Raw genomic sequence first — 14106 nt, forward strand, 5'->3', positions numbered from 1 at the left:
CAGGCCGACTACTGTATGAAATTAAAATTTTAACTATTCATGGGACTGTGCATTAGTTATACTCACAGTGATATATAATTATTTTAAAATGCATCGTTTGTACGCGCGCGGTATAAAGCACCGACATTTGCCCTACAATACTAAGTTATTTCTAGTTGTCCAGTGATCACAATAGTAGGCCTATTCAACTTCAAGTTCAAACTAACATTCATTACCTTCCTTTAAAGCATAAATATACAAAATAAATTAAGACATAGGTCTATATCTCGGATATAAAATCTCAGTTATCCGAAAAAAGAAACTTTGTTTGTATTTCCACCGTACACGAAGACAAATTAACAATATTTTCGTTGATTTTGAAAAGCATCCCATGTATGTAATAGATCATTTATATAGGTCTACTGAACGATCCAGGAATCTGGATCTAGTTTTGGTGGGTAAAACCGACCTCCTAACGAAAGACTTATTAGGCCTACTAACTTATTTCACATCTCATTTCCAAAAGCACAGAAATGAAATAATAATAATAATAATAATAATAATAATAATAATAATTTATTGGGAAACTACACTTTTGAAACAGTGGCACACTTCACATGATAATGGTGCGTCCAAAAAAAATAATACTTCGAACAGAATACAATACACTAAAGAAAACAAAGTATAAATTGAGTAACCGTATGTAAAATAAGTTGAATACGAGAAAGTCAGTAATTTTAGACGAGTGCGTACAAATGACAACTGACCAATCAGGACGCGTTACTCAATAGAAAGGATTACTCGCATGTCTCACAAACTCAAGTTTAAAATTAATTTAGCCACACTATATAGGGACAGGGCTTGTCGAAAGATCTGTTGAGTAATAGACTTACGTTTCCAATAGATTCGACTATTTTATATTAGAGAAGAAAATTACATATATCCGATTTTTATTTAAAAGTCATTGGAAACGCCATATTCCCTGGGGTAAATAGCAGCACGGTAACCGTCTACAACACCAGTTTATTCAATACAATAAACAACCAGTGTAATATAGGAATATATGTATTGTGTATTTATGCAATATTCAATACTCTGACAATATATATTATTTAATTGGTTACTACTGGCCATATTGCTCCGTTTTCCGGTGTACAGCGCTTTATAAAGGTGACTTAATTATAATTATTTATTGTGTAAGTAATTATAATTCAGAAGCGTAAAGATACTTTCTCGTACATTCAGCATAAACAAATAGGTAGATTTTTCGAACTGAAGTCCTTAATAATGGACCCAAATATTGATGAAAAACACAACACATTTTAAGAAAAGAACTAACAGGAAGTAAGAGAAGATATCTTTACGCTTCATGAAAGCTACACTGGATTATAATTCCTTGCAAAACGTTCAGCGTTTTTCCGAAATTATTCATTGATCTGAGTGGAACAAAAATCAGTTCAGTTGCTTAAGGTTGGTTTCCATAAAATTGCTACACACTGTCGCCGGCAGCTTTCACAGACGCTGACTGGTCAATCGAATCGGGGCCGCCTTCCCAATTGCTTCGGACCGCGCAGTAACAATTGCTATAGAGACTATGTATGACATTTTATGTCAACTAGGCTTTAAGCAGTTCATTCAATCGTTCACTCTGTTCATTCTTTTCTCATACATTCCTGCTCTCCATTTTTCAAATTTTATAGACTTCTATTATTGTATTCTTATGCAATACATTTGATCTAGTGATGTCATGTCTTTATTTTTCAAAACGGGGACTGTTAATAACAACACAAGTCGCAACAATCTTACTAAAGAAATAATATATTTACATAATATGTAAAACATTTGGGAATGCCAGCCAGAACTCATGTTACAAATATATTCCTGTTGCAATAGTTTATGCTATTACATATAAGTATATAGTATTATAATATACATATATTACAATAGCGGTAACATTAACACATTTCACCTGGTTTAAATAAATGATTATTTTTATATATATATATATATTTATTTACTTTTTAGATGCATAATATATTTAATATTTTAAAATAAAATGAATTCTCTATATATCTATTGATGATCATCCATATTTATTTTTGATATATGATTATTTGTGAATGTGTGATATTTAAACATGGTCACTGGATGCTTATTTTTATTTTCATAGCATGCATCAAAGTTATACTAGAATGTCAAATGATTCTACTTAAAATAATATGTTACTCTTTAGTGGTGATTCTAGGAATTCTAACTATTGTATGAGGGGCACAGCGGAGGACTTTTACAGACAGAGTGTCTGGACCACCTCAGCCCCACCATGGTACAACATTTTTTGGCTATGGCTGGAATAGAAATGACACTCTCAGACTTAAAATTTGAGTACAAGTTTAATTTTGTTCTCCATTATTAAAACATTTTCGGCTGGCCAACCCTTTGCTGGTAGTGTTCACTTATACAGGACTGACACAAGAGCTACTGTACCTGTCGACAGAAAATTTAACTGTGCTCTTGTGCAACAACAAGTAAATATGATACATAATTACATACAGGCATACTTACATACATACAAACAGTATAACCACACAGATGATAATACAAATTCTATTAACAATAAATGCTATTGATAAATACATAAAATGGCTAATTAGTTATTTCTCAGTTTCAAATGTTATGTTGGTTAAAGTCTGCATCTTGTTTTTGCTAATCATCATCATTTCATTCAGTGTCTTTTTTCCAATTTTCCAGGATTTGAATATACTTTCCCATATTTTGAAGCATATGCCTAATCCTCATTTTTTTTGCCAACTATTGTGTTAAAATTTTTACATGGACAAAAAGTGATGCTGGTTTCAGATCTTCCTCAGTCGGTGATAACAATGATATGTGGTGATAGCCTGTAAAAGTAATTACAGTTTCAGTTAATGGTGAATCTGTGGAAGCATATGGCACAGAGGTAGAGCTTTGTGCAAGACACTATGTCATCTACTTCTCATCACTTAGCAGTAAAAATGTTTACTGATTTATTTATTTAATATTTCATTTTTGTGTCCCAGGAATATATGGTAGCTGGTAAAGTGTGAATAACAAAATTTGATGATTCATTATTCATGATACAATGTCTTGTGGAACACATGACACGAAGGAGTGAGTTAAGGTACAATTTATGAATATTCAATATCAAGGAATTTTTTTTATTACTATTGATAATTGTTTATGTTTCCTTTCTCTTTACTCATATGTGCTGGTTAGATACTAATAGTTTTTATTGGTAATTATTATTATTCATGATTATTTATGATTATTTTTAAATATTCATGAATATGGACTATTCATAAGTGTATACTAATTGCCTCCCTTCATCCAGGAGTATACACATTATGTGTACCTGGTATGTAAATAATTTGGCAATCATTCATAATTATTCTGGATAATATTCACGATTTTTAATAATCATATATTAACCCTTATTTATAATTAATCATTAATTTTCATGAATCAACTAATTTATGATTATTATTGTTTATTGATTTTATTAATTTGAATATACATGATAATACCTACCAAGTTGTAGACTTTTGAATGGCAGTGCATACTGGGCGATGTAATCATTTGATGATGTCATTTTGTTATCGTACAAGGTAAAGCGAAGAATGGACAACTCAGGAAGCACCAGCTGTAGGTTGATCTCATGGTGCCAGTAGGCAAACACACCTTCAAATACACAAATTAATATGTCTGTGTTAGAGTAGGAATGTGAAGAAATAACGTTAGAATAGGTAGTTATCTGTTTTTTTAAAAATCCTGAATCTATGTGTGAACAGAAAAATTTAAGATCAGGATGAGTATTTCAAACAAAACTTAAATGATACGATGAGGTAATTCTAGGAAACTTAGGACAGGACAGAAAAATGTTAAAAGGCGAGGGTAGCGGAATTATAGAGAACTAAAGATAGGATAGGGAAGCTTACAAAGTAGGTAAAGGTAAACGAACTTAAAAATAGAATTGAATCATTCTAGAGAAATTAAAGACGGCATAGGAAAGTTCTAGAAAAAGCATACAGAATAAAAATATTCCAAACCTTCAAAGAAAGGATAGGGAAATTCAAATGAATGTAAAAACAGAATTAAAACAATTAAAGATGGAAACAAACAAGTTGAGTATCAATTCATAGGTAGGCCTTATGCTTTATATACATTATCATGTTTCATGTGAAATATTTTTGTGAATTGCCTTAACACGGGTAGGATGATGTCATATCACATCCATATATGGGCATGAAGACATCATACCATACCCATATATGGGCAATTCACATGTATTTGTCACATCAAATTTGATAGAGTGGATATTGGTGTACTCACCCTGTGTCTCCATGCTTCCTACATTTGTTTCGTCTGTGGAATGCTTGTTGACATCATATAAAGTGACTTTTACAATTGGTTCAAAGTTGTCTATTTTTAAAGCAGGTAAAAATTGACCACTTATAATCTAAAATGATAAAGATTAAATATAAATATGGTAACAAAATATTCCCATAATGGCAGTGGGGTTTGTTTATTAATGTATGTGTGAAAAATTGAGTATTTCAGTTGAAGATCATTTTTTATACCAAGAACAAATTGTTTCTCCTTGGTCATCATTATTTTACTACTTACTCCGAGCCAGGCAGGATTCACTATCTAGGTATGATTGATGAGTGTCAAAGATGATTGTGTCCATATCCAAAGGTGAGGAGAAATTGACCATCTTATTTCCCACCACCCCAAAATTTTATAACTAATATTTCCTACGGGAAGCTCGAAAAATTAATTTTTTGGAGCTTCACTGCAGGGCTTAATTGAGAGTGGCGCTTATTTGAGAGCAGCGCTTATCCGAGAGCACGCTTATAAAAACAAATTGGCGAGGTGCTTTCCATGCCCGTTCCCATGTTACCTATTTCACGTATTCACGTAGTCTATCATAGGTTTTATCATCATAAACGTTTATAAAGAAATGCTTGTCTTTATTGTATTATTTGTTCATTTTAACACTATGTCATTGTATTTAAAACCCTGTTTTTCAAAGTGTTTCTACGCAGAGCGTAATATAACTATACTCTTAATTAAGCGCCGCAGCAATCAAAATTTTTTGCGGCGCTTATTGGAGAGCGGCGTTTATTCAAGAGCGGCACTTATTCAAGCATTTACGATACATAGGCTGCTGTATACAAGTCTACCCTACCTTGATTGTACAATTGCAAGCATGCTGTGTGCCTGGTGCATCAGGATTGAATTTCATATTTCCTTTAAAAAACAATAACAAAATATAAATTCATATTTATATTATTAAATTAATATGCTTGCAATTGCTGCTGGCAGCTGAATCACCTAAAAAGTCTCCAGGGATTGTGGCATAGCTCTAGCTGAGTTTATAGTAAAATGTTCCATGCTGTTATATATCTATATATATCAATTGCATTTACTGACTTGTTCTGTCTTTTAACAATATGCCTTTAACTATTATAATTACATAATTTATTCATATACTTTTAATGTTGCAATTCTAGTATGGTTGAAGAGCAAAGCCATTTATTTGGGAAAAAATTGTCAAACTTTTCTTCTCATTTTTCTGTTTAATTGCATAACTTTCATCTTAACTTTATTGTATGTTGGTTATATAATGCATTACCTTTCCTAAGAAATAGAGGTTTCAGAATATAGCCACACTGTCCATTTTGCAGAAATTTAGCATTGTTGACCTCTCGAAATTCGCCTGGTGACTGGTAATTGATGCTAACTGAAATATGAGAAATTTTAAATTGTCAATATTGATAACATGGAATAGAACAATAGTTCCCATACAGTTACAAAAATATATATATAAATTCTAATTATTACTTACCAATAGAACAACCTAAATTCCAAAATAACGTTGGATCTGGGTTTGACGAGTCTGTTCTCCAGCCCCCTGGATAGATCCTTGTAAGGAATTGTTTGTTGTGGTCAACAAATTGTTGTCCTGCAGTGGAGCCTAGTTCTGCAGCTTTCTTCTCAGGAATTGAAGCAACCTCACAAAATTTCCCTAAAAAAAGTAAGCATGTGGTACAGAGTTTAGGCTTGGCTTCCATTGGTGATGGGTTCGAATCCAATACTAATCATATTGTTTTTGAGCTGATCTTTCCATGTAGTAATGGATACCTACTGTAGTTGTGGAATTATACACATAATAATAATAATGGCATCTCCAAGAGAGCTGCTCGCAGCACCATTTCCACTTGAAAAGAGCAACAGCCTTTTCTGCATTTAATTAATTTTATTTACAAAGGTTATTTCATTCTATTTTAATTGTTTTTTTGTTTAAATAATACTTAAATGTACAGTACATTTATTATCACCTTAACTACAGAGGAGAACAGACAAAACAAGTGCAAGATCTTATAGGATCATCAGTCCATCGCAACTCTGTCGCATTCCCGAACCTCTACCTAGGTGGCTCCAACAAAAGAAACGGGATACACATTTGCCCTGCCACAGACGAACGGGTGCTCAGAGGGGAAAATCGGGATAGTGGCCCCTAGAAATAGATGCAGGCCTGACAAAAATGAGGGTGAGGATTGTTGACAAATTAATCAAGCTTTACCTTCCTTCTTACTGTGCTCTAATGACCTGAATGTTACACTTTGACACAACACAGCCACATCTGAGAGTTCCAATGATAACTTAACTTTCTCCCCCTGCGAGAAAATTAATAAAACATCATTATAAATATAAATGGTAAACGGTTGGAGTGGTTGGCAAATCAGTTTTGCAAGGGGTGCTTAGGCCCTGTGAGATACAACTTATTAAACCATAACATAAATTAAATTAAACTTATATATAACTAATTTAGAACCAACCCCTCAAAACCAGGTTAAAATTTGATTGTCAGAATATAAATCCTAGAGACATAAAGTGTCATAAAATTGAGGATTTTATATATGCATTACAGTTATTAGTGCAGTATAAGATCCATATACTGTATTACAAGTTAAATTTAACATTTTTTACCCTGATCTCATTTTGTTTCTCAAGATTCTTCTTGATTTCTGGCACTTTGACATTCTCCATATCAGCTGCTTCATCATCGTCGCTCACCTCTCCTTCCTCCATGAATTCTTGTAACCTCCTTCCCTAATAAATCAAAATTCATTCATTTATGTCTGGCTATACAGTGCCCCCTCTACTATAAATTAAACTTGTTTATTTCTGGCTTAACAGCAGCCCCTACAAATCAAATATTATTTCCACCTGCAAAGAAAATGTGCTTATGGAAGGAAATGCTTGTATCACATTTGACATATCTATCAAATATACCAATAGGGACGAAAGCTATTGAAAGAGGGATTGAGAACAAGGGGTTTATATAGAAGTGGTTGTGGATGAGGTAATGAGAGAGGTATATATATAATGTTATGGATAATATCAGCTGGGTTGTTAGAGGGTGATGCAAATCCTCTCATCTTACCTTCACTATTACCTTGCCTTTGAGGTCATTAGGAGATGGCAGTGATCTTTGGTTTCTATGCAATGGAATCTTGTACAGTTTGTCTGAAACGATATATATAATCATCAATCTATTATTGATGTGATAAAAAATTATTAATAATAAAATAAATTAGCAAAAATATTAACAATAAAAGTAATGAATGATTAGTGAAAAAGATGTGTGATTACCTTTTAATATTGAATTCAAATGCTCCAATATAATCTTCTGTTGTCGAATATTACAATGATTTTCTATTGACACTATCAGCGGGTACCTATTCAATTGCAAACAGAATTGTTTAGTGAAATAATGCTTTAATCTATTATGTTTTTTGTGACAAATATCTGTGATTTGCTCATATCTGGGTGTGACATGACATCATCATGTCTATATAATCTGATACGACATCATTATATCCACATGGACACTAATCAGATATTTTTTCAAATAAAACTATGATACGGACAGTGCATTATGGAGTTGAGAAAAAAATTCTATCTATATGCGTAAATCATATTATATACGTCATAAATTACAATTTCCATTTAAACAATTTTTTGCTGATAAAGGGGTAATAATTCAGGCGGTTCTCAGAAATCCATTTTGGAACACCATTCTGAAAAATTACTTTTAAATTCATAAAGCTAGTGGACCAAAAACACACCCAAAATCCGGGATTCAAAACAACAAATCAATTGATTGTGTAAACACTTACTCAGACATGACAAATGCATGTTTATTGATTGTCCTAATGACGTCTGTGAACAGGATCGGCTTTGTGGAGGTATAGCCATTGTAAACTACTGGCTCACCATCATCTCCATTCCATACATCAACTGAAATACAATCAATAATTTAAAAAATCGTTAGGTTGATCACTGTATGTTTGAAATGTGGGAAGGTGCAGACATGCAAACCATGTGCCTGTCTTCGTCGTCTGTGTTTCCTACTTTCAAAATCTTGGCTCATTCAGTCTATTTCAGTGCACATCATGACATTACCGTAATTAAGACAACAAAATTCAATGTTAGAATAGGACTAGATACCTTCAACAAATCTGCTACCTTTGCGTAAAGCATCTACATAGCCACTAGTGCAAGGTTGAGAAAACTGGTCTTGTGTCAAGTATCTACAAAAACAAAAGTGTCAGCAACTAAATAAATAAATATATTATTTAAAATATTGATTTACTATACTCTTTATACTCCAAATTCAGATCAGTTTTAAATGAGTAGTACAATATTTATAATAAATTTTTGTGACTATGACAACCTAGAATGGAAGAGAGTACAGTAGTCCTATTTTATTATATGTTTAACTTATAGATTTAGTGGCCTTGATTGTTTAATTGAATTGTTTGATTGATTGATTGATTGATTTATTGGCCATTTTTCTTACGTATTATGCGAAGCTGCAATGAAGTAATGATTCAGGGGTAAGGTCATGTCTTGGTTGACCTTGTAACGATGATAAGGGTTGATAAGCTGCCCATTGGCACCATGCATGAAATTAAAAAAACCTACAAAAACAAAACAAACCAAAGTAAAAATTCATAATCACACATAAAATGTTCTATGTTAAAAATGCAAATAGTTAGCACTAAGGTTAAAATCTATAGTGAGCAAAACATCAACAAAAGATTAAACCTTGGCATGGTACAAGAGCATTTAACCACTGAAAACCAACTCTTCTCTATGTTAATTGTATGGCTTTAAAGATCACAACTAACCATTGTTACAAAACTTTCAAGGTGAAATAGATAAGTATTAGTATGTAGTGTTAAATTAACATAGTTTGGATGTCACGCTATTTTAGTATTTAACAATAATTTGCTACAACAACAAAAAAAGTCTTTAAAATATAAATCCAATTTACCGTCATATGATAAAACACGCCGTTTCCTGCATTCTGAAATTGGCTCATATTTGCTTATCACTACATCGCACCATTCTTCCTTCAATTCAAATCTCTGAAATGAAATATGAAATTAATTATTAAAATATATACATTATTAAGTAATGAATTGTATACTACCATCAATTTTTTTTTTTGTGAAAGTAAAGTTTACGTGAATGAAATGAAAAAAAAAAAAAATATGGAATGGAACTGCACTAGAAATGATCCCCCATCCTCCTGATTTCTAATGGATGTCCTTTTCCAGAAGATTTAAATGGAATATTCAATTTAATTTGGATTCCAATAGCTATTCCTCTTCAAATGGGATTCAAATCTTCCATACCTTTTGTTCCTCGTGCATAAACTGTAGGAACTCATAAGCCATCCAGAAGTCATTCCCTCCAGCATATCTGAATAAACATATAAATCTTTATTTGATGAAAATACTGTACTGCCCCATAGTAATAAAAAAAGGAGGCATTTTTTATAAAATAACATAAAGTTCAAAATAATTATAACTCCATGCTTGAAAATACTTTTGGTGAAGGTAGATGTTAGTCATCCACCAGTAGACCAAAACTTAATTTCAAGGTAATAACCACATTGTTATTTTAATAAATTTGAATGCCTCCTTTTATATTACTTGCAGCGTCATGGGGCAGTACGGAAAGTACAGAAGCAAAGTATCGAGCAAGGTGCTACGTACTATACGTGAAATTACATCCAATCTTAGAAATGTCGAAAATATAAAAGTATTATGTACAGGTATCCAGGACCTCAGTGGAGTTTAGCGACAAAACATTCCTTACTGTTGTTAGCACCATCTTGGCCGAAAGGTACACTAAGATTACAGGTATGTATACATCATATTCTGAAGTTATAATTTTCAAAATTATTCAAAAAGCATTTACTTGACAAATAAATTGAGAAGATCGTCTCTACTTGTAACTGTTCTGTAAAGTTGTACAAATTCTGCAGCGTTTAAAGTAAGCGTTGTAGTGTTTTCATACAATGGTCCTTGATTCCGCTGAACCACAGTCTGCAAAGAGTTTTAAAATTCAACTTGCTCATCATGTGATACACAAAAAATGTACATTGTGATTTGTGACATCATCTGTCATTTGTGACATCATCTGTCATTTTATAAAGGCCCATTGTTTTATTGTGAATGACACTGACTGATGCAATATGACATTCTATCGAATATTGTCCTGTTACTATAACAATAAAACATTGAATTGGATTGAAGACTTAACATTTTTTGTCTTCAGGTAAGATAGACTAAATGGTCCATTGACACAACTTGATGATTATGAATGTTATTATCAATAGATTCAGTACACCGGTGTTGCATCAACATCTAAATGTAGTGTGTGATTTGAATTAATGGTCACATCATTGTGGGTAGACAGCCTCAAATATTATTTTAAGCCTTTTTATGATACAGAAATCTGGGAAAAATTCTAAAAAATGTCATTTAAAACATTATTAAATGAACAATGAAGAAAATTTTTTTTTTTCATATTACTATTATTACTGAAATTATATTCATCATCATTATTTATCAATAATATTTGTTATTTACTATAGGCTGTTATTTAACGGAAAATTTGGCATGAATTTAGAGGCCGATCTTATACCTGAGGTGGACTTGCACTCAAGGAACTACGGTATCATATTTATAAGTGATGGCTGACCTTAAGAATTTTCTCCAAGAAGAATGTATCGGTCGAAACTCCAACAGTTTCCAAGAGAGCTTTACATTCTTCAAAGTTATAATGATCCTTTGAGGAGTGGGCCTCATCAAAGCAACGCCTCAGCCATCTAAATCAATACATTTAAGGCCAATAATAATGAAACAAATCTTTCTATACATGCCACAAAGTGTTGTTAATTTCACTAATATTTTGCTAATGTTTGCTAATATAGTAAGTTAATAGCTAGCCTAGATAATTAACTGATTTGGGCAAATTGATCCACATGCCTACCACCAGACATGAAAAAGAGTACTTCCTTGAATCCAATCTAAAACGACTTTTGTAAAGTCTGAATGGATGACCTATATGGAAACGTTGTATCATTTTGCTCTCCAAGGTCACCTTAACCATTGGAGAAAACTGGATTTCAAGTTCACAAAAGTACATTTTAGGTACAAAATCTATGATTTTCTTGTAATGGCCCAAGTGGATTATGTTGTAAAAATATTAATCTACCAATTCGTAAAGAAGAAATGAAAAAAATCTCTACAGTTTTGTCGGAAAGCACCGATTTATAACAGCTCCTCATGCCGAGAATTTCAAGAAATTTGAGGTTTTTTGCTGTTCTAAGCTCGTTTCTTACTCCCTCACTCACAGACTATTTCTTTGTTTGAGTTGGCTCAAGTGGATTCGTGGAGGGAATATAATAATCTTGAAGCTGATATGAAACTTAATGATTGGTTGGATAGTTTTATCGGAAACAGAAAATGTAAAAACTATCCAATCCACGATTGGCTCTAATGGGCTCAAAAAATCTCTCAAGCATGATAGTCCCATTCACTGTTATGGATGTCATACTTCTGTTTTCTTGACTTGTGTTCGCAGTGTATGACTTCTTTCTTTATGTAATTTGGCCGAATTAAGTTACAGTTGGATTTTTGGTTCTTTTATAACCTTTATTTACCTTTATTAAAAAAACAAATATCTTAAGACAAGATACTTGCAACAACTATGATATATTTCTGCAAAAAATGCAGTTTATAGTCTGGACCATTTGCAAATTTCTGTATGGGTGTAGCCTAGGTCTAAGCCAATCCCGCCAACACGAAAGCGTGGACTAGGGGAAGAGAGATCTCAACATTTGTTCACTTTACATTTTACTAAATGTATTATTAAATATGTGGTAAAATAAAAGTTTTAACAAAAACAACTAACTATTTACTGAGCGAGTTGAATTTTGTTAGTATTTTAACCCCATAATGAAAATGAAACAAACCTAAGGTTTTTAATTGATGGATCCTAACTACGTGTACAGCAGGGTTGATTTGACTTCGTTTCGTTGCTTTCATTATAGCTGAACTAGCAAATGATAAAAAGTGGCAAAAACGTTTCCATATGCGTGGTCAATACATGAAATTGACACAGCCTTATCATTACTATTAATATTATTAACTAAATTATTAATGATACACATAAATTCATTAAATATTTATATACTGTATACTATTAATTTCAAGGATACCGGTCCTGCAGATCTGGAACATCAAGTTCAATGCTTTGTTTCTTAGCTAAGCGCAGTCCGTCAATCCATGATTTAGCATCTTCCGCACTAAGAGCAGCTAAGTCCAATGTTTTGGAAGTGTTATTAAAGACTATAGAAAAGCATCTGTCTAGAGAGACTCTATTCTTCTTAGAACGAGCAGCTTTTGATATATTACCTGCTTGTAATTCTCTGATGTTATCTAATGTAACTGTAAGCAACAAATAATAACATAAGTAAGAATAATGATTCATTTGATGTATATTTCTGGGTACATAAAAACATATATCCTGAAATATTAATATGTTTTATACATATATTTATATAATTATTTACTTGTATTATTATTATTATTTAATGTATTTCATCCATGGAATTTATAGATCAACCAGCAAATCAATCAAACCATAAATTAAACTTGAACTTCATTCCCTTTCTACAAAGGTGTTTAAATTTCTTCAAATCCAATTGTCACTTATTTTATAACTGCGTACTTTCAACCATTTAATCCTAATTGATCATAGCAGTATTAGCATTAAAGAAAATACACCCATGGTCCAGTGATAACCATCAACCCAATGAACAGGACCTAAGTATGTGTGAACTGTAATAATATCTTTGAATACAGTGAAAACAGAATAACAGGATGTAGAAAATTATTTTGTTTTCTATTATATTTTAAATCTATTTCACCCACATTTCTTAAAAAGACTTAGGGAGTGGAGATGTTTTTAGTTGTGAAAACCTTTGGAGTTTTACAGGATATAAAATATTGACCGGTGGATAAAGTACAGTGTAGGTGAGCTTAGCAAGCAAGCTTTGCTACTTTTATTGTCAACATTTGTACTTTGCTTTCGAATGCACTTTTAAAAAGAGTTGCTGTACAAACAAAACAAAACAGTTTTCAAAGTGGCCATTACCCATAATCCTCGACCCACCCATACACACAAACAAAATTCAAAATATTTCAACCTTTATTATCACATCACAAATACTCACAGTTCCTAGCATAACTTGAGCTCTATGCATGAGTTAAGAATGGTGGATCAGTATATTTTTAAAGTGAACTTTTTTGTGGTTCTTTCTAGCCATTTGTATCTGGGCTGTTTTGGGGTATTTTACAGATTTTTTAATTTACTTATTCTTTTATTGCCATTTTGTTTATTTAGAAGCCCCTGGAGATTTAGAATTCAATGAGTGGTATACACAAACAACCACATTATCCATGCATGCCAACCCATAAAAAATAGCAATGTTTATATCCTTACATTAACTACTGTATATCCTGAAATATAAATATGGGGAAATAAATTTGCACTTACAAATATACACTATCTAAAATGAAGCAGGAATGATACACAATAATTTAAAAATATTTTAATATTAAGAAATTGTTGTTTTAAATACATTTTGAGGCAAACCGTATTCACCTGCTTTTATTGATATATATTTTACCTATACAGCATCTTTAATTTTTATATTATGTT

The 14106-nt window shown here is 32.1% G+C and overlaps 1 protein-coding gene across 1 annotated transcript in view; it reads right to left on the reverse strand.

Annotated features, from left to right (window-relative positions):
* Positions 1 to 1781: 1781 nt before the first annotated feature.
* LOC117105017 (1-phosphatidylinositol 4,5-bisphosphate phosphodiesterase delta-4-like) overlaps positions 1782 to 14106 on the reverse strand; it is a 17093-nt gene continuing 4768 nt past the window's right edge. Inside the window, exons 3-20 of the mRNA XM_033246002.1 lie at positions 12602 to 12830; positions 11080 to 11206; positions 10294 to 10421; positions 9726 to 9792; positions 9362 to 9455; positions 8885 to 9005; positions 8533 to 8615; positions 8202 to 8322; positions 7675 to 7760; positions 7466 to 7548; positions 7009 to 7131; positions 6602 to 6695; positions 5864 to 6043; positions 5651 to 5758; positions 5204 to 5265; positions 4345 to 4471; positions 3544 to 3693; positions 1782 to 2876 (exon numbers count right to left, since the gene is read on the reverse strand). Coding sequence (XP_033101893.1) covers positions 2788 to 2876; positions 3544 to 3693; positions 4345 to 4471; positions 5204 to 5265; positions 5651 to 5758; positions 5864 to 6043; positions 6602 to 6695; positions 7009 to 7131; positions 7466 to 7548; positions 7675 to 7760; positions 8202 to 8322; positions 8533 to 8615; positions 8885 to 9005; positions 9362 to 9455; positions 9726 to 9792; positions 10294 to 10421; positions 11080 to 11206; positions 12602 to 12830 — 2072 coding nt within the window. The 3' untranslated portion in view covers positions 1782 to 2787. The remainder of the gene's footprint in view (positions 2877 to 3543; positions 3694 to 4344; positions 4472 to 5203; positions 5266 to 5650; positions 5759 to 5863; positions 6044 to 6601; positions 6696 to 7008; positions 7132 to 7465; positions 7549 to 7674; positions 7761 to 8201; positions 8323 to 8532; positions 8616 to 8884; positions 9006 to 9361; positions 9456 to 9725; positions 9793 to 10293; positions 10422 to 11079; positions 11207 to 12601; positions 12831 to 14106) is intronic.

Source organism: Anneissia japonica, unplaced genomic scaffold (genome assembly GCF_011630105.1).
Source record: "Anneissia japonica isolate Jap-2015-1 unplaced genomic scaffold, ASM1163010v1 scaffold287834_len5846547_cov211, whole genome shotgun sequence".
Classification (NCBI taxonomy): domain Eukaryota; kingdom Metazoa; phylum Echinodermata; class Crinoidea; order Comatulida; family Comatulidae; genus Anneissia; species Anneissia japonica.